Consider the following 22011-nt stretch of genomic DNA (forward strand, 5'->3'; position numbering starts at 1 on the left):
AGAGATAACTTTATTGACTTGTCATCAGACTTAATTGCATTCTGGAATTACTACTAGTAATAAAAAAAACAGGAACAGTAAAGATTATTTAGTGCTCTTTATTTCATTACCTGGTAATAATCATCATCACAACATTTATACATGGCAGCCCTCTGAAACACTTATAAAAACTATTGGCAGGAGCATGGCAGTGAAAATTGCTATGCAAGTTTCTTTTAGTTTTAGGATTGCAAAGAATGAACATTCTCATTACAAGCCTTTTGCCTTTGCTCAAAGTTCCTCTTCAATGTCCACGTTCGTGCCAATTTTTTTTACATCTGCAGTGCAAGCAACACTCATTTCAAAGTCAGAATGGGAGGCTGCTTGTGGAGATCTTTCAAGCAAATCTTATCCTATCTAGCACCCCCAAGTTACCTCTTCAATGTCACTTAAAAAGTATAGAATTTCTAACTTCACTGTATAAATATATTCAGGGAAAAACTTTACACTTGAAGCCTACAGACTAACACTAACTACTCCCAGCAACCCATGAGATGAACTGACCTTCTTCCATCACCCTTACTATACACATCACATGGTCATCATATGGCCAATACAGGACTTCCATGTCCTTTGTGATAGTACCTCACAGCATCACATCCAGGTTTCTTCATTTAAATTCAAGCTTTCACTTACGTATCTATTCTTCATTTCAGTATTTTCTCATTCAACACATGAGCTCCTAAGCAAGTCTCAGAAGTACTTCTCAGTTAACCACACTATCACACCGGACTTAAGTTCCACACACTCGATAGTTATATCAAAGCATCCAGCTGGTATTTTAAGACATTGTCTATCACACATGGCATACTATGCACTTCTGAACCTTCCATCTAATGTTATTCCTTCCTGCAGTTAAAATTTGTCATGTATTTACATTCAAGTAAGTTTTCCACATATACACTCAATTCAGATACATCTATTATTATCTACATCAGTGAAGTTAGCACTCTATTAACATAACTACACAAATATCTTTAACAGAAAGGACCAGGGGATTGAGAGGTTGATGGCTGACAAAAGTATACTAATGCATAAGATTCTAAAACTTAAAGTAGACCCGCTATTTGACAAAATTTAACAATATGAGTCGGACGTGTAATTTCCACTTTTGGATGAGGAATGGTGATCCTTAACAGCAAGAAGCAGTGAAACTTGAAGATCACAGAATTTGAAACTATTTACAAAAAAGAGCAAATTAAACAACAGAACAGAGTATCACTGTAATTTCTTCAAGGCACTTGTGAGATTAAAGCAGAAAGAGGCCACCTAATCCTGCTAAAACTGCTCAAGGCACAGAAAGAGACTGCACTTTATTTTAGGTTGCAAAGACTGAGAAAACTACAGGCCAAAAGAGACACACTGGAGAAGCACATTTTCATATAAAGTAGACGGAAGAAAATACACTAAAATGTAAAGTGTCAAAACTGATTGGTAGGGAAATTTAATTTTACACAGCATCAGATTAAGGCATAATATTCTTTGTATGAGTGCATGAATACTACACACGAATTTCAGCTCTGTCCCAGTTCATCATTGTGTTACTCACACAGGTGCTCAACTAAAAGCACCTAAAAGAACCTTCTCTCCTATTATAAAGTTAAAAAAAGAGGGTAAGAAAAAAATACCCCTAATATGTACAAGAATAAGAGAGAACAGAGACTAACACAAGTGCAGGTGATGGGGGTGAATGTGGGTTGCATTACAAGGTATATCCATGAAGAGCAATGTTGGCTGTTGCACTGTTCCAAGAGGTTGTGTACAAAGGGGCCAGTTAGACATACAGCCATGCCTTTCATGTTAAGTTATAACATGGTTGGAAAGAGATGTTAAAGGCGCTAGTATATGGTGAGGCTTGTTGTTTAAAACACTGTGTGTAAACATGATAAAATTTGTAGGCAAAATAATTTTTTGAGGAATAATTTGGATTTGGGAGACTGAAGGGAGCTAAAAACGGAACCTAAACGTGGAATCAGAGAAAACAGAGTGAGAGAAAAGGTGGTGTTGCTGGAGGAAATAGAATTCTTCATTATGTGTTGTGTGTGTGTCTTTGCTGTGCTGCCCCAGTGTTTCACTCATGTTGCCACACACATGAAGACAGTGAAAGAAATCATTTGAATGGTATAAATTTATTGGTTTTGGGCTGACATCACATACTGAAAAAAAAGCTTTATTAGAGAGAAAAAAATTACAATTAAGAAACAAAATTAAACTGACTAAAATTAATGATGTAAAATTCATAACACAAATGCACATCATTTCAGAACAATAATCAAACACACACACATTTAAGTACAAAACAGAAAACAAAATAAAAAAGAACAAAAAAATAAATACAAGCAGACGACATCGACGTAAGGCTCACAGCAGAACTACAATCACATCAATGAAGTTAGGCAACATGGAAGCAGATCGATCAGCGCATCACACACGGCACGTGGCGAGTGGATAGCACATCATGGTGACGGTTAGCCGTGTGAGTGGCAGGGGACAGATATCTGACCTTACCTAGAACGACCTTTAAGAGATGTGTAAAGCTGCGCTCGTTTTGGGTCTCTGAAAAAATTAAAACATGGTCCTACATTTATTCAACTAAGGATACAGAAAGTAAAAAAACACCATGGCAAATGTTCGAAGTCAAGGTGTTCATTTCTCTGTCACATTAAATGATTACTATAAAATAATGAGTAAATGACACAAGACTCATGCATCTCAGAAACAATAAACCTCTTAGCTTGCTCGGTACCTGCTTTCATAGCTTACTTGCACACTACATGCATAAAGATGTCACATCAGGGATACATTTACAATTCACTGGTCAAGTTGGTAAAGATGGAACCTGTAAAGGAAGGCCCTCAGTCACAACTGCCATCCAATTATCTTCTCTTCCATCCCACCCTGCATTGCTTCCATAGGTCCTTCTCATCCAGTTTACACTCTTGGGAGTGATGGTGCTGCATAAAAAGCGTGCTTAATAAATGAAGAGAGAGAAACTGGACCAAGGGCACATTGTGCCTTGCTGTGTATACATAACATTTGCTGCTATTTTCACACTAAATTAAAGAAATTGAACAAGAAGTTAGAAAAGGGGGAGGGGAAAAAAAAAAATCAGACCTGTTAGTTTTAGTGGACTTTTTTTCCTAATTTAAGGGAAAAAAAACATGAGTGAGGTTAAATTTGTAGTTTCTATGAAGCAGAAATCAAGAAATGTTAGTCATAAAACAAGTCATTAGCAATATACATAGGAGAATAAAAAGAGTGATTAAGGCAAATACCATTTTAAAGTTAAAAAAAAAAAAAACACTCCCGCTGATAATAAGAGACACAATGATCAAATGTACTTTAATTGCTTCATAACAAACAGATGCCAGTATCAGTATATGGCCATGAGGTTTGTACAAAGAACCTAATTTATGTTTAGAATATTTATTAAATCTATCCAAATAGTGGATTTGCTATTTTAATGCCAAAGGAAAGTTTCTTTCACAAAGTGCATTTCATTGTGATAGTGATAAGCTTTCCTTATACAGTACTGACAGTACAAAATTCTGTTGCAACAAGATGTTACAGGGCTCAAGCCCAGTGTCAAATCTAAAAAGTTAACAGTAAACATGAACAAGACACATTCAGCAAACACCATCCCAGGTACCAAGTGTTTTTGTCAAATATAAGCTAGGAGATAGAAGTGTAGAAATTGGTTACAGAAAACCTATTCTTAAGAAAATTATTTTTGACTCTCAGTCTTAGACGTGTTCCTACAGTTGGAAGTGTGTTTTGTTCAAAAGTGAGCAGTAGAATCTGGTTAAGCCAATGTCATATTTCAAGACTTCTAGTCATGGGGTATGTTAAGAATGCAGTCACTGAACTTATCACCGATCTTGTCACTGGACCATGTTAACTTAAACGACTGAAAATCTCAGTCAATGTCACATCTACCAACTAAGTCCGGACCTTCCAGCCCAATCGTGCTCACCACTTTTTATTATAGCCAATAGGGTGTTGCCTCACGGAGCCTGTGCTTCACAAAGAGTTAACAGAACCACAGGTATGGCAAGTCTTGGCCATTTTTTTCTCCTTTCCATTCTGTTATCGTATGTAAAACATGAGGACATCAGAGAGATAAGCCTCCCTTCTGTTTTTGAGGTTCAAGACACATGCGTTCTGTGTTCCTTGTCATTACATTCTATGCATTGTACTCTTCAAATGAGCATTCATTGGTTGTCAGCTCTGCTGCTCACACAGCCCACCTGTCAGGCTAAAGACAAAATCAAACCTGCTTTATTTAATTGTGGTAAGTTGCAGACTAGTTGGTCTCAGTTATTGGGAATGTTACCGTAGGCATGCTGCAGACTGCCTTCAGCTTGATAAGATTATGTACATAAAGGCTACAACTGATTGCTGGAAAAGTTTTCTAATGTGTCATAGGCTTTAAAACATGTCAGCAGTGCAGGATAGACATACAGTGCATCCGGAAAGTATTCACAGCGCATCACTTTTTCCACATTTTGTTATGTTACAGCCTTATTCCAAAATGGATTAAATTCATTTTTTTCCTCAGAATTCTTCACACAACACCCCATAATGACAACGTGAAAAAAGTTTACTTGAGATTTTTGCAAATTTATTAAAAATAAAAAAAATTCAGAAAGCACATGTACATAAGAATTCACAGCCTTTGCCATGAAGCTCAAAATTGAGCTCAGGTGCATTGTGTTTCCCCTGATCATCCTTGAGATGTTTCTGCAGCGTAATTGGAATCCACCTGTGGTAAATTCAGTTCATTGGACATGTTCATGTCAGAGCACAAACCAAGCATGAAGTCAAAGGAATTGTCTGTAGACCTCTGAGACAGGATTGTCTCGAGGCACAAATCTGGCGAAGGTTACAGAAAAATGTCTGCTGCTTTTAATGTCCCAATGAGCACAGTGGCCACCATCATCCGTAAGTGGAAGAAGTTCGAAACCACCAGGACACTTCCTAGAGCTGGCCGGCCATCTAAACTGAGCGATCGGGGGAGAAGGGCCTTAGTCAGGGAGGTGACCAAGAACCCGATGGTCACTCTGTCAGAGCTCCAGAGGTCCTCTGTGGAGAGAGGAGAACCTTCCAGAAGGACAACCATCTCTGCAGCAATCCACCAATCAGGCCTGTATGGTAGAGTGGCCAGACGGAAGACACTCCTTAGTAAAAGGCACATGGCAGCCCGCCTGGAGTTTGCCAAACGGCACCTGAAGGACTCTCAGACCATGAGAAAGAAAATTCTCTGGTCTGATGAGACAAAGATTGAACTCTTTGGTGTGAATGCCAGGCGTCACATTTGGAGGAAACCAGGCACCGCTCATCACCAGGCCAATACTATCCCTACAGTGAAGCATGGTGGTGGCAGCATCATGCCATGGGGATGTTTTTGAGCGGCAGGGACTGGGAGACTAGTCAGGATAAAGGGAAAGATGACTGCAGTAATGTACAGAGACATCCTGGATGAAAACCTGCTCCAGAGCGCTCTTGACCTCAGACTGGGATGACGGTTCATCTTTCAGCAGGACAACGACCCTAAGCACACAGCCAAGATATCAAAGGAGTGGCTTCAGGACAACTCTGTGAACGTTCTTGAGTGGCCCAGCCAGAGTCCAGACTTGAATCCGATTGAACATCTCTGGAGAGATCTTAAAATGGCTGTGCACTGACGCTTCCCATCCAACCTGATGGAGCTTGAGAGGTGCTGCAAAGAGGAATGGGCGAAACTGGCCAAGGATAGGTGTGCCAAGCTTATGGCATCATATACAAAAGGACTTGAGGCTGTAATTGCTGCCAAAGGTGCATCGACAAAGTATTGAGCAAAGGCTGTGAATACTTATGTACATGTGATATCTCAGTTTTTTTATTTTTAATAAATTTGCAAAACCCTCAAGTAAACTTTTTTCACGTTGTCATTATGGGGTGTTGTGTGTAGAATTCTGAGGAAAAAAATGAATTTAATCCATTTTGGAATAAGGCTGTAACATAACAAAATGTGAAAAAAGTGATGCGCTGTGAATACTTTCCGGATGCACTGTATCTTAAAAATTATCAAAAAAATTAATTTAAAAAGAAAGCCACCATGATGGTATGTTGAATCTGAAACACCTGAATTCACACCACATCTGAGCGCTTCCTGACTGTCACTAAAATTGAAAAAAGGAAAAATATGAAATCTCAGTAGCCTTTATTTAGGCCTTCTTGGTGATTGTGACAATTGGCTAGGGTAAAAGAAACTTGAGAACTTGTTAGTATGCTGAATCAAGTTGTGTTACATTTTTTTAAAAACTCTCCACACACTGATGTTCCTAGCACTCAGTTTTCAGTGAGCAGTGGGGGTCCACAAGCTTTTGAAAGACGCAATATAGACAACAGAAATACTAGCAATCAAAATGAAAAATGCTGTGCTAACGCACAGTGGTAATGAAGTGTTCAGCTGCTTTAGCCCAAATTACTGTGGTATGCTTCTAAAGAAATCTGTCCAAACAACAGGGCATTTCTGCCAGCAAACAATTATTAAACCATACCCCACACATCATAATTACCATCACAAGCAACTTTGCAGACATTAATCTCCTGCTTATATAATTCAATGTTAAATAATGACAAGATTACATGATAGTTCAGACCTTCACTTCAGACTGAAGCCTCAACAACAACCATGCATAAGAGACCGTTGCTGGCATGTGTGTGTGTGTTTTTTTTTTTTTTTCTGTACTATGGTAACTACCATATATGGTTTTGCTACTGCTTTACAGAAATCAACAAATCAACTTAAATAAACAATGGGCGATTCAAATATTCCCTTACTATACTTCCCATCATTTTTTTCCCTCTCATAGCCTATACTGTACAGGCCATTTGAAAGGCCATTTGCTAACATCATTAGTATTCCAGATGGCTTCATAGTACATTTCCTGGCACATGTTCATTCTAAACAGCAGCTTTACCAAAGAGGAGAGGGAATTGGGCTGAAAATATTTCCTCCTGTTTCATCTGCTCTGTCCAGTTTCTGAACTTTTAAACTTCTTAGAAACTCTGTAGCACTTTCAAAACAAGCTTTCTTATTAATAACACTTTGTTGTCTTGGCTTCAGGGCTAGGCACAAAAACCTGCCACTTGGCTGTATAAGAGAGACCTGGCATCTTCCTTCCCTAGACAGCCAGATTAACTCTCAACGGCTCTAAGATGTAATGTTCTTAATTTCAGAGATTTCCAACTGTCGCATTTTCCCATCAAATTCTATTCATTTGCCTCTATAAAGCAGCCTGGACAAATTAAAGCAGTTTAGCCCAGAACTTTGGATGTTCACCTTGCAAACTGCCACTGCTACCAAAAAAAAGTGAGAGATAGTTGGAATGGAGGTTTAATTGATGAGAAGAGGTGTATTACTAACTAGCCGACGCCCGCTGTAGCATACGGCTGTGTAAGAACAGGAAAAGAAAATGGTGAGAAAGGAATTCAGAAATCAAGAAGAAATAAATACTTCTTGAAAGACGCAGTGTGCATGTAGAATTTCCGGCCAAGCAGGATTACAGGTGAAAGTGATAAATAAATCAGGCTTTCCGAATTTACGTACTATGGCCATGGCATCCTGATAGTTTTGTTGCATGTATCTTGGACTTCTTGGAAATGTGGACGGTAATATGATCATTTTGCCTACACGTGCGTTGTTATTTTCAGCGTTTGCTTGCAGTGCGTCTGATAGTCCTTTGTATTGTTCCATGCGCAGATCTTGTTGATCTAATCTGAGATAGTTGAGACGTGCGCCCTCTGTTTTAACATATGCATCTATGACGTACTGTCGGAATAGTTTGCCGCTGGAGTGCAAAGTACTAAACGTATTCCTCACTGCTAATCTATATGCGTAAAATTGGCATTGAGTAAGCCTTATTCGCTTGGCGGTTCTTTTATCGGGAATATGTTGTAAATCTTTGTGCCAGCCAATGTCTCCGTAAGGGAATAAAAGTGGGTAAACCACAGGATCGCAATTCATATTGAGCGTGGAAATCTGTTTACAGGAGTTGCCTATGAAATAGATGCATATGTCCCTTTCGGCTGGCGTTTTGCCATCTTCTCCGACAAAAATCGCTGCAACATTGGTGTGACATGTCGGTGCATTGTATCGTCGTAAATCCTGCCTAGGGGGTTCCTTGAAAACCATTCGTACAGATGCTGTTGGATTGGACTGAGCGATTTCATGCATGTGTTTGTATGATTTAGTGAAGGGGTTGATGGTTCTGGGCATGGAATCTAGCTGGAGAAGTACATTTTTGCTGCATGCAGAGTTTGCTTTATTTTGTAAGAGCACTTCAGTAGCTTGCGCTGTGTCAAAAACATACAACTGTCCATATCCTGGAGAGGTAGAAGTGTTAGCGTATAGTGGAGAGATTTGTTGATAAATCTGCCATTGTATTTTAAAACAGTATGGTCCGTGCCCAGGAGGTTGAGTTATCTGTGCACCCATGGAAGCAAACGGTAAAGAAGAGTTGTATTCTCAAACATGTTCACGATAATTTTTAGCTTCTGATGTTTGCTGTGTTAGAAGCTGTTGTAAAGAGGACGAATAGGAATCGAGGAATGCCATGTCGGCTGCGTGTGGGCGGGACCGGTTTTGAAGAGGAAGCAGGACGAACCAGAAGAGAAATATATATAAGAGAAATCTGCCTGGCAGTTGGCGTAGCAATCTGGAAATTAAAAATTACAGCCAGCAGCAAGATAAGACATAATTTAACAAACATGTTGTCCTGTAGAATAGCAGAAACCATATGCATCCTCCACCTCCAAATGAAATGGCAAATATTCACCAAGTACATCTTTATATGAATTCTTTAGCCAGATGAAGTTGAAATCAGCAGCTGTACCCTATTATGGATCATGGTGACTGGCTCAACAGTATGGAGTGCAGGATCAACAACTCATCAAGAATCTTTGGGATTTCCACAAGTCAACTCCATAACACTGGGGACCTAACAGATTCAGTCCACTATGTTAGGCTAACATTCATAAAGCCCACCTGTGCACCAAAGCATGCACAAGAGGCATTGTTCCAGGATAATATTCAGTTTGATAACGATAAATAAAACAAAGGACTACAGCGAGGGGTAAAACTGTAACCATATAAAATATGTCATTTAATAAAGTAGCAAACAGAAGCACAAATAAAATCACACTTCATATTCATAAAGAAATGATGCTAGTTTCCCCATGCAATTGCAGGAATTGTGTTTTCTTTCTGACTTAACATTAAATAGCCTCATTACTACCATCCAATGCCAGCAACAGAAAGCCCCAGTCTTCTATGGGGCTGAATGTCTGTGCTTAAAGGACGAGTGGAATCCCAACAGGACATACCTGGGCACAAAAATTGAGTTGTGTAGGAAGTTCTCAAAGGCTTTGCGATAGGAGGCATCCTCTGCTTCTTTTTCAATCTCTGCCACTGTTTTAGGACAAGGGCAACAGGAGCCCTTGTCCCCTGTTTGTGTGTCTGACTTGGTAGGCTTCAAATCCTCTTCAGCATCAATAGCCCCATTTGCAGGTATCCTAACAGGCGTTTTCAGTTCTGGAGTAAAAAACAAAAAGCAATGTAGAGGAATGTAAATAATTAACGAGTTGCAGAATTAGAAAAAAATATACATAATGTGAACCTAATGCATTAAGAAAAATATCAAAATGAAATTGGGTGCCATATTTATGCAATAGGGAGTTCAATGTTCAAAATGTAATGTGATATCCTGATGCTCTTGTTGGCTATACTAGTCTGAATGCCAAGATACTTTTGAGTGCTGCAGGAATGAAATCTTTTGAGCACTTTAGGGAAAAATGTAGTAAACAACCCTTGGGAAGCAGGAGCAGTAGGACATTATGGTTTATGTTACCACACCCTTAGAACAGTAGTTGTGAAGATAAAGGTCCTTGTCCTCTGGCTGCTGCTGCCAACGCATGAAGTAGTAGGTTAAGTTTCCATTAGGATGAGTTGGGGGAGACCACTTCACTAGCAGCTTTGATGAAGAGTTGGAATAGGATCGTACATCTAAAGGAATTGAAGGCACTAAAAATGAAATGAAGAAAAACATGAGAATCAAAATTACACGGGGAGTCATTTCTGGACAAATATAAAAGATTGTAACAAAATTAGTGTAAGCAATTAATATGTTCAAATGCAGCTTAAGGTGGTCTTGCATTAGAAAAGTATAAGATATAGTCTTCAAAACTGTCACATTTGTGAAGTGTTTCACACATGGAACAGTGTTGCTAGAAATCAGGGACACCTATACAATAATACTGTAGCAGTTGCAGGGACACAGATTCACACTGTCCGAAGACGGTGATTTCTTTCCTTTAATGATGGGACCCCAGAAACACACCTAGCCTTGACCCAGCATGCACATACTTTCACACAGAGACACTGATAAATAATAATGATGTATTAATAAAAAAAAATGCAATATAAAACCAAAAAGCACATACGCAAAGGCTTTCCCTAGCTCCCCAACAGTAAAGTACAACACTCACAACAAACAAACACTAACAACAAAGGTCCAAAATAGTCCACTATAGCAAAATGCATAAGATGATGGATGAGTGAATGAAAAACAAAATGAAAAAATTTCTGAAAGCAATGCAGCGTTTTGTCCTTCCATGTTCCTGATGAGGCATGAGGATTTGAGGTGATTGTGAGTGCTCTCTAGAGAAAGACGTCTCCAGCCAGTACGAACTCACACTGTTAAGCAGGGACAGAACAGCACATACATCCAAGCCAGAAACTGTAATCCAAGGTGGTCAAATCGTAGTCCAATTATGTTATGAGACATATTAACAAACAGACAGATGTTCGCAATCCTCTTCCCCGCCTTTTAGGTTCCTTATTAAAGGTCCCACTTGCCCAATCTTCTTCCTAGTAGCCCCTGTACCCTTCAAAGCTGTCTAATAGCTAGTGCTGGGCGGTATACCGGTTCATACCGAAAACCATTTTTTATTTTTTTTTTATGATATGGATTTTTCTTATACCGCAACACCGGTTTAAATTGCCTAAATGACGTTCGGAACGTGGCGCAGCGGGAAACTGTTCAAGTGGGGACCTTTTCACTGCTACACCGCTAAACACAGATTTGTTGCGCGGGGGCTCTTTTTCACTGCTACACCACCAAATAGGTAGCGGTAGCGTAGGTATTGCGCGGTGAAAATGGACAGAGAACATTCCGAAACTGAAGCCGACGATAAAGTTGAACATGATGAACAGAAGAACTTTTGCCGAAAAAAAAGGAGTCACGTCCCTCGCCTGGAGATACTTTAGTTTTAAAAGGTCAGATGTGTAAATACTGTTTCTATACTACTGGATAATACTGCAAGCCAAGTTGTACTTGTTTTATTTGTTTTCAATACAGTGTAATGTACCTGGGTACTGTGTAATAATAGTGTGACGACATGTTGACTTTATTCTCGACATTTCCACTTTAATCTTGACGCTTATGACGAGAATAAAGTCGAAATGTTGACGTTATTCTCGACATTTCTACTTTATTCTCACCGTTTACATCAAAATTAAAGTCGACATGTTGACTTTATGCTCGTAATTTGTCATTAAAGTAGAACATCGTAAACTAAACTTCATTGTAAAATGAATATTTAATTTACTAGATTTTCTCAAACCCCGTCATAAGTTATATAGCACATTAAATACTGTGTGTTAAGTGTTCTCCGAGATTCTTAAACTGACTTCTTCGTGCACTAAGAGGAGGCGCCGGCAGCGATCGCCGCACAGAATACATTCACTTCATGATCTTCCTGCTCACTGAACATTTACAATGCTAAGATAAATACTTAATATAATTTTCATGGTGAAATGCATTAAAGCATGCATTAACCGTATGGGGGCACGGCGGCGTGCCTGCCTTGCATTTGCATGTTTTTCTGGTGGGTTTACTTGGCGTGCTTCAGTTTCCTTTCAAAGTCATATAGGATGTGGGGTTTTGTTATGCTATATTGACCCTGCTAGTAGTGTTGGGCGGTATACCGGTTCATACCAAAAAACGTTTTTTATTTTTGTTATGATATGGATTTTTCTTATACCGGAACACCGGTTTAAATAGCCTAAACAACATTCGGAACGTGGCGCAGCGGGAAACTGTTTAAGGGAGACCTTTTTCACTGGTGCACCGCAAAATACGCATCCAACATTGTACACGTGTTAGTGCTAACTTAGTGGAGGTATTGAGCGGTGAAAATGGACAGGGAACATTCTGAAACTGAAGCTGTAGCAGACGATAAAGTTAAACATAACACAGAAGAACTTTTGACGAAAAAAGGTGCTGTGTCTGTTATCTGTAGATACTTTGCTTTTAAAAGGTCGGATGTGGAGCATTATGTTCAAATGTATGAATACTGTTTCTATACTACTGGATAATACTGCAAGCCAAGTTGTACTTGTTTTATTTTTTTTTTTTCAATACTGTGTAATGTATCTGGTTACTGTGTAATACTGTGACGGTGCCGGTCCCCTACAGACTCCCTCTTCCCACATGGGAGTCTGTTGAACCAACACCGTCGATAGTTATGACCGAGATGAGCTGAGAAATCTCATTGAAGCCAGGGGATGTTGGAAAGTGCTCAAGTGCTTTTGTTAAAAACAGTCAAAGTAAAACCAAAAGTGTCCGTTGGACAGCGTTCAGAAAAATACAGTACCCAAATAAATAGCAAATCCATAAAGCCAGTGAAATGTGGGGATGAAATCCATAATAAATATATCCGTTAAAATGCAGTCTCTCTCCTCGCCCGATCGCAGTACACCACTTTCTGTCTCCACGGCTCACCCTTCACTGGCATTGCTGACAGAGCCTTTGCAGCACGAACTGCTTTCTGCCAACCCCTGTTTTGGCTGCCACCACACTGCGCAGCCAGACCGTCCGAAGTCGGCACACTTCCCGTCTTCCTTCGTGCTCACTCAGTCACTCCTCAGATCCATTTGGAGGTCTTACACTTCGCTCGCCCCACTCCACATGCTTACTCAGTGGGGTGAACCAGCCCCTAGATCGCCTAAGCCTGCACTCCCTCACGGAGCCCCAAGCTCATGCTGCCTTCTCCTTCCTGGTGTCTGGATCGTCTCCCATGACTGCCTTTTCCCTTCGTTAACCTCCTTGTGTTCTATCTTTTCTTTTTTCCTTCCCCCATCCTGCCGGCCCGTAAATATACGTCTCCGTCCGTGGGCTCAGTGCCTTATTCACACGCCACACTAAGCCGACGAAGCAATTGAGAATGATCAGATGCGACTCGCCCCAATCACCTCATCAACTCCCTGCGGTCGAGCAATCGCGCCCACGAAGACAGACACGGCGAACTGGATTTAAAAATGGACCTTTTTTTTTTTTTCTTTGACCCACTAAACAACAAATAGTATTATAAATGCAAGTTGCAGTTTTATTATTTATTATATATTATATATACATAGGGGTGGCACGGTGGCGCAGTGGATAGCACTGCTGCCTCGCAGTTGGGAGATCTGGGGACCTGGGTTCGCTTCCCGGGTCCTCCCTGCGTGGAGTTTGCATGTTCTTCCCGTGTCTGCGTGGGTTTCCTCCGGGCGCTCCGGTTTCCTCCCACAGTCCAAAGACATGCAGGTTAGGTGGATTGGCGATTCTAAATTGGCCCTAGTGTGTGCTTGGTGTGTGGGTGTGTTTGTGTGTGTCCTGCGGTGGGTTGGCACCCTGCCCGGGATTGGTTCCTGCCTTGTGCCCTGTGTTGAATACATTGAAACCGGTACAATCTTGAAAAATACCGTGATATAGAATTTTGGTCATACACTAGCAGGTAGTGCTGGGCGGTATGTTTTGCTTGTATTCATCCTGCGATGTGCTGGCGACTCGTTCAGAGATGGGCGCAACTCTGAATGGATGGCATAATTAAACATGTATAACGAAGATATTTTTAAAGTTCTGAACACCCCGTGGGCTAAGTTTATAACTAGTTTTAATTTCACAAAGACGTTTATCGTGTGGTGATTGGTTATGTGGTGAAAGAAAAAGGAAGGATAGGAACTGGGGTTTTGGTACGTCAGGTAGAGACAGCATGCATGCAATAAAGATAGCCCGCTCAGAAGAACATGCATTGAATTCGGTGTTCGTGTCTCCTACCACCAGATCACGAACCCAACATTTACACAATATTTAAGTTAAACCTGTGCAATAGCCAATCATACATCCAGTTTTTTGGAGCCTCGTCACACCTGCCATAAAGTTCTCTACACTGAACATACACCTGGGGACCCCTTACTGCGAGGGAGCAGCACTACCGCCTCACTACCGTGCATGTGTAATACCTGCTTTAATGCATTTCATCATGAAAATGATATCAAGTATTTATCTTAGCATTCTAAATTTTCAGAAAGCAGGAATATCATGAAGTGAATGGATTCTGTATGGTGATCGCTGTCTCCTCTTAGTGCGGAGGAAGTCAGTTTAAGAAACGTAGTGATTAACAACTGGGTCGGGGAATGCAACACAAAGCATTTAATGTGCTGCATTAATTTATGATGGGGTTTGACAAAATCTAGTAAATTAAACATTGATTTTAGGAAGAAGTTTAGTTTACGACATTCTACTTTAATTATGAAGTAAACTGAGAATAAAGTGGAAATGTCGACTTTAATCTCAACATAAACGGTGAGAATAAAGTGGAAATGTTGACTTTATTCTTGACATATAGTTTGTTTTTTTCTTCCCTGTGTCCGTATTGTTTTTTTCTTCTTTTTCTTCACCGTGGCCCTAATACGATTCCGTAGGGCTATACAGTCGTCCCTCGCCATATCGCGGTTCACCTATTGCGGCTTCACTGTATCGCAGGTTTTTTAAATACAAATGATCGCCCGCCTATCGCGGAAATTACGTTCCAGACCCATCAGCAATAGGTGAAAATCCGTGATATAGAAAGACCATAAAAATAAACATTTTTATAGTTTAAGCCTTAAAATACCCATCCCACATGCTTTAAACACATATAAACTTATAAAATACACTTTGTTAACACATATGATATGTGGATGTCGGGCTAAGGATACGAGTAACATCTCACTATTAAAAAACATTTTAACTTCACGCAAGACAAGGCAGTGAGACAGGAAAACAGGTGCTGTACAGGCTTTTAAATTATTGACATGCAGAGCGACAAGCAGCACAAAGCCAGCACAAAGTCCATTTCTCCTTAGCGTGCATTTAGCTCCCCACCCCCTTGACAACGTGAAGTGGCAGGAGCGTACTGCGCCTCCGGGGAGGGAGGTTTGAGCGAAAGTGCGTTCAGCCCTCACACACCCCCACTTCTCCTCCTCCTCCTTCAGAACGGGCAGAGCAACAAGCAGAAATTTTGGCAGAAGCAGCACAAAGTCCATTTCTGCTCAGCGTGAGTTCAGCTGCCCCCCCCTTCACAAAGCGAGTGGCAGACACATCGCCGTCTGATCACTGCGCGTAGTGTTGCTCTGCGGTGTTTAAGAATGTAGAAAGTGTTTAAGAGCATAGGAAGTGTTTATAAGAGTGTGGGAAAGGTGAATAAGAGAGTGAGAAAGGTTTATAAGAGTGTGGGAAGGGTTTATAAAGCCTTAAAATATATATAAATAATAAAATAGATATAGGTTGCTACTTCGCGGATTTTCACCTATCGCAGGGGGCTCTGGTGAGGTGAGGGATGACTGTACCACAAATAGCATTATAAATGCAAGTTGCAGGTTTATTATTTATGCATATAGCTTACCTTGAAGCAAGGTCCATATTAATGCAGTTTGCCTAAATGATGGTTCAGTTGGTAAAGATGTCATCACCAAGTTGCACTTGTTTTATTTTATTTTAATTTGGTGAATACTGTGTAATGCACCTGGGCTTGAAGTCTTGAAGTAATAGTGCAACTATCAGTAATAATACTATTATTTATTTTATTGTTATTATTTATTAGTTTAAATATTATGCAGTTTAATGATTATAAAGTTGTTTAAAAAGTCACTTTAACGTGTCAGTGGACAGAGATTGTTAACATTAACAGAAAGTGTAGTTGGTTTACAAAAAATATTTACTATTTATTCCTTTTCTAAGACATATTCAGTGCAATACAACTTTTGACAAGCACTTCTGGATAAGTCTAAATGCCTCTTTGCATGGTTGAAAATATGTTGTCAAAATTATAGTTTGTTTTTGCAAAATTTGTTCAATAAAAAGGTTCTATATTTTGACTGCATCTGTCATGCAATGTGATCCCTTCTCCATTAGTGCCACCCCCTTGAAAACTATCACTTTATGGGGCAATGCAAACCTGTATTAATACTTGTGTGCACATTAAAATGTTTTTTTTTGTACAATGTACAATACTCTTAACAGTGGAAAAGGTTATTCTTAGCCAGTAATTGCAGTGGAAAATGTGGTTAACATCCACTCATGCATGGGGAAAAAAATACCGTCGAATACCGTGAAACCGGGATAATTTAGAAAAATATCGTGATATAGAATTTTGGTCATTTCGCCCACCCCTACTAATAGCGTTATACTGCTGGGCGGCGGGGAGATGTAGGACATTTTAAGTAGTGCTGCTACAATATTATCTTTTAAAATATTTGAAAATGCACTAATCTGATGCACATTTCAATGCTGTCAGCAAATTAATGCCAATGAATATGACAAAATCAGGGAAAGTCTGAAATCACCAAAACAATTAGTACATCACAAAATTAATTACCCTCTGCATCAGTTTACAAGCTACAGCAGATGCACCAAACCAGGCAAGAATAAACCTTAAAGGAGAGCCTAAAAGGCACTTTACATTAAAAAGGAGATGCCTGATCTAGCTAGAGAGGTAACATATTTTTAAACAATAAGGTTTTCCTATGACCTTCAGAGCCTTAAAAAGCTTACCGATAAATATCAATCAGTGCACAAAATAATAGCATATTCAAAAAATAAACTAAAGGATACTAACAACCTATCAAGAGAAAGACTGTTGCACCACATTTAACTTATCTGTTGAATACCAGGTTAATAATAAGCTGTCGAAGAAAGACAGAACTAACTTGGTTTGCATTTACAATCATCAAGGAAGAAACATAGGCACAAATAAACGCATGACCTAAGTGTTCTATATCTGAGAACAGAAAAAATGTACTTTGAATAGATTAGTCTAATTGGTCTAATTCTTTAAAAAATGACAGATGACCCTAATAAGGATTGATGAGCCTCAAACTGACTGCGTGGTGGAGGTGGTGGTAGCACTATGGTTTTTGTGGTTGATTTGTTCTTTAGTAGCTGGATAATTTCCCATCACTATGTTAAACATGAATATTCAGAATGTAAAGAAATTTGAAAAAAGCCACTTCAGAGACAAAATCCAATACCCATTGATATTATGGAGTGACATGCTGGAAAGCCGTTAAATTTGACATGGTTGAAGCAATACTCTATGGGAGCATGGGGAAAGATTCCTCTGAGCTGATCTAAGTTGATCTGTAGTTACAAAAAATATGTATATATTACATTAATACTGCCAAAGGGAAGCAAACATCAGACGTAGAACAAGAAAATGATAGATAGATAGATAGATAGATAGATAGATAGATAGATAGATAGATAGATAGATAGATAGATAGATAGATAGATAGATAGATAGATAGAAGACAGACAGACAGACAGACAGACAGACAGACAGACAGACAGACAGACAGACAGACAGACAGACAGACACTTTATTAATCCCAATGGGAAATTCACATTCTTCAGCAGCAGCATACTGATACAATAAATAATATTAAATTAAAGAATGATAACAATGCAGGTGAAAAACAGAAAAACAGACAATAACTTTGTATAATGTTGAATGTTAACATTTACCCCTCTGGGTGGAATTAAAGAGTCGCATAGTTTGAGGGAGAAACGATCTCCTCAATCTGTCAGTGGAGCAGGACAGTGACAGCAGTCTGTCGCTGAAGCTGCTCTTCTGTTTGGAGATGATACTATTAAGTGGATGCAGTGGATTCTCCATAATTGATAGGAGCCTGCTGAGCGCCCTTCGCTCTGCCACAGATGTCAGACTGTCCAGCTCCATGCCAACAATAGAGCTTGCCTTCCTCACTAGTTTGTCCAGACGTGAGGCGTCTTTCCTCTTAATGCTGCCTCCCCAGCACACCACCGCGTAGAAGAGGGCGCTCGCCACAACTGTCTGATAGAACATCTGCAGCATCTTATTGCAGATGTTGAATACAGTTAATACAGTTAACACTACAATGTTCAGTGGTAATTGTTACAATAGTTTACCTTAATCTACAGATATCCCTGAAATATGGAGAGGACTTTCCATATGATCACACGTGTTAAAATGTTAACATTTTCTGAAGGAGATATCAATTTTGTAATCCTACCTGCTGCACTAGTGCGAACATAAATCACTTCACTCTTTGCTCCATAGATATGTAAATCAGTCAGGGTGACTGCCTTGACAAATATTGCATACTGAGTCCAGGGAGTGAGACCACTTAGCAGAATGCCAGGATCCTTGTTCTTTTCCTTGGGCAAATCCACATCCACCATATTCCAGCTGTTTGTTCCACAGCCATCCTGACCATCATAATCTGTAATGTTTTTAAAGGGTCTGTGAAAAGAAAGTAACAATTGAAAGGTTAAGCTCTAAAAAAATGGAGCCTGTGCCAAGACTGGAGCTTGCCTGTCCATGTCAAGAAAATGTTGTTCTTGTTATTATAATAATATTTTGAGTATCATAAAAATGAGCTCATCATCATTAATGTCTCAATACGAAATTCCCAAGGAGGTACTGTATCATTACTTTAACCTAGCCATTATGTGTGATTGAAGCCAGCAAAAATCTGGCACAACAATAGCTCTTTATACAGTACTGGGGGATAATAAGGAATGATACAGGTACAATAAATCTAAAACAGTGCATAGAATGCTACTTCCAGAGCCCTACTTTAGCCTATTATATTTGCCAGTAGAGATGAATATACCACCTAACAACAACCATACAGTACTGGCAGGCTGAGAAGTGTTTAAACTATATAAAGAAAAATTTCTACAAGCTTGTGTAAAGTATTGTTTTAGTGGATTATGGGATCTGCGCTGGCAGGACATATACCAGTTAGCAGTTACTTGGGCTATATACAGTATAAACCTTTAAGTCAATGCACTGTGAACAGTTCAACATCTTACAATAGCCAAACAGCTTTAAAAAATAAGATTTTTCAATATTTCACTGTATTTTCAGATTCATTTTGCATATTTTCTTGATACGGAGATAAGGTCCTACAAGGCATAATGCAATGCATATTATAAATAACCAAAGTCATTCATGTCATTAAAATCATCTAATTTTGACTACTGAATTTATAGCAATGTTTTCAGGTGTTTTTATATAGATCTATAAGTGCAAGTGTTAGTAATTCTAATTATCCCAACACTGGTTGCACCATTCAGTTCATACTTACGCTTCCTTAAAGTACACTATAAAGCTGATCAAGTCTCTATAATCAAGGGGTCGGTATCGCTCCCAGGTTAGTATGATTCTGTTCTTGAAGGTCGTAATAGTCTTGAACTTGAGAATATGGCTCTCACCTGTAGATTAAGCAAAGAAGAATTTGATGGTTGTCCCGAAAATATGCCGATAAAAGAGAAAGCTACTCTACTTTTGAATTTGCACGAGTCACTTTAGAGTTGATCCAAACTTGCGAAAACCACTGAAAACTGGCTATGCATACACAGAGTTCACCTAGGATGCAGATGACTCAAACTTTGACTTCTATAATTATTGGCATGTTTTTAAATCACTTTAATACTGTCATTATTTTAAAAAGTGCCATTAATTATAAAACTTATACTTTTGCCACGCAGGATTAATAAATGAGAACCTGGATATTCTCCACTTACAAGAAGCTCTTGCTCCATTCGTATGTGTGTTGATGTCTCCTGCCCCCTGACGCCCAGTCACTTTCTGCATGGTATAAATCTCAGACAGGCACAGCTTAGGGTTAGAAGAAAAGTAGAGTTTTCCTTCTTTGATAGTTAAGACATGGTGCTTCCAGTCCCAGAGTTGTTGAAGGTTTTGGTTGTCCCAAACATAAAAAGAGTAATTTCTGGAATGAATAATTAAATAAAATAAGGTGACCATCTCTCAGAGACTTTAGCAATTTTTCAGGACATCTCAAAAATAAACTACATTAAAATTCACATAACAAGAAGGATTCCAAAGAAATTTTTAGACACTGACGATGCAGGTGAAGTCTTTTATTATGAAGTCCAAGGTGCTATATAACATCCAAAATCCACCTAGACCTACAATATAGTTTTGATCAAGGACAAAACTGCTGAGCAACAAGCAATAAGTGGCAAATATATATTACTGAAATACACATTATGTCAATCACAAAATAACTGGTCACACCACAAAACTGGTCTATATAGGACAGAGGCTGGGAAGAAGTGTTTATTAACAAATCTGCATACATTATTTACAAGTGGTGATACTCTATTTATAATTAAACAAGTGAACATCGAAAGGGTATGGTTTAATATATTAGTGACCCAGTCATATGACCTTGACTGACACAGTTGGTAGTAGCATCACTTCGGTACAGATGCTTTACCTCATCAACAGCATCCAGAAAATAGATAAAATATATAAAAATCTTATACTTCTCTCACAGGGCACACCAAAGCTATCAATAGGTTAACAATCTGTAGGCAGTAAGAATTGCTTACGCTATCATTAGCTCTGGTACAACATCCATGAGACTTGTTGGAATACCATCTTTGTATGCTCAACATGCATGTTCACATTGGAAAATGCAGCTGGCTGACATTCAGAAATCATTCTGTGTGAGTGTTTATAAAACTTGTTTTCTGTTTCACCTGACAGAGTAAGAGAGAGGTTGGGAGCATGCACTGATACAGTGTGTTGCCAAACCCCCAAGGTAACTGTTAATATGTGAAATAATTTTTAAAAAAATACATGGAGACCAACCAAAAGCAAATTGTGCTAACGTAGCAATAGAAACATTAATTGCTACACTCTGCTTTCAAGCCAGGCAAAATGATATGGAAGAAAAAATAGTTGCACTGAACCACCATGTCTATAGCTGGCACCCGATGAAAAAATGCAGCATTAATTAACACTAGAATTACCAGAGCGTACAAAAAAACTAGTAGATCCGTCCAACCTTAAATCGCTTCTTAAATCCGTTCACACCTCTCCGCCAGCGTCTTTTGTCCTCTAAATCTGCAGATAAAGACAATCTGCAAGCAGCTGGCTGTTCCATCCCCCCACCAACTTAGAACGTGCACGAACTTCTCCCAGCTCATGCCTTGATTGATTATCTGGGAGTGAAGTGGAGATTTAGAATGGAAATAATAGATCGTTATTTGGAGCACACGCATTTCATGCTGCGTTCCATTTCTACAGTAATCTGTGTAAACACGTTGTTAAAACAGAAACGTTTTTCATATTTTAGTAGTAAATGACAAAATGTAGGCATAAACTATATAATGTATATAGACATGAAGTGTATAATGTGTGAAACCTGAAGTCTAAAAATCAAAGAAACACTTTCACAAAAGGTACAAATATAACAGAACAAGTGCACTTCTATTCAAAAATATAAATGCAGAAAAAAAAGCCCCGTTAGTCTGCGACATTGACACGCATTTACTACGACTGCCTCCGTGGCGCAATGGTATCAACTCCTGACTGGTAATCAAAAGGTCACGAGTTCGATTCCGCACGACTCCGTTTTGAGAAGTGAACTGCTCTTATTCTTACTATTTTAGAATAAAAACATACATTTGATTTCAGCCTGTAACAGCCGGTTTAATTTATGATACTTGTAAAGGTTAGCTTTGGTTTTTTTTTTTTTTTTTTTTTTTTTTAATTATTCAGTTTTGTTATCTCCGCGTTCACGAGCCCAAACATTCCTCCGCATTTAACACT

The 22011-nt window shown here is 39.1% G+C and overlaps 1 protein-coding gene across 1 annotated transcript in view; it reads right to left on the reverse strand.

The window, feature by feature from the left end:
- igf1ra (insulin-like growth factor 1a receptor) overlaps window positions 1–22011 on the reverse strand; it is a 443425-nt gene that overhangs the window by 53746 nt on the left and 367668 nt on the right. Inside the window, exons 6-10 of the mRNA XM_028822633.2 lie at window positions 19956–20161; window positions 19517–19643; window positions 18437–18666; window positions 9938–10105; window positions 9409–9616 (exon numbers count right to left, since the gene is read on the reverse strand). Of these exons, the coding sequence (XP_028678466.1) occupies window positions 9409–9616; window positions 9938–10105; window positions 18437–18666; window positions 19517–19643; window positions 19956–20161 (939 nt within the window). The remainder of the gene's footprint in view (window positions 1–9408; window positions 9617–9937; window positions 10106–18436; window positions 18667–19516; window positions 19644–19955; window positions 20162–22011) is intronic.

This window comes from Erpetoichthys calabaricus, chromosome 17 (assembly GCF_900747795.2).
Source record: "Erpetoichthys calabaricus chromosome 17, fErpCal1.3, whole genome shotgun sequence".
In the NCBI taxonomy this organism is placed as follows: Eukaryota; Metazoa; Chordata; class Cladistia; order Polypteriformes; family Polypteridae; genus Erpetoichthys; species Erpetoichthys calabaricus.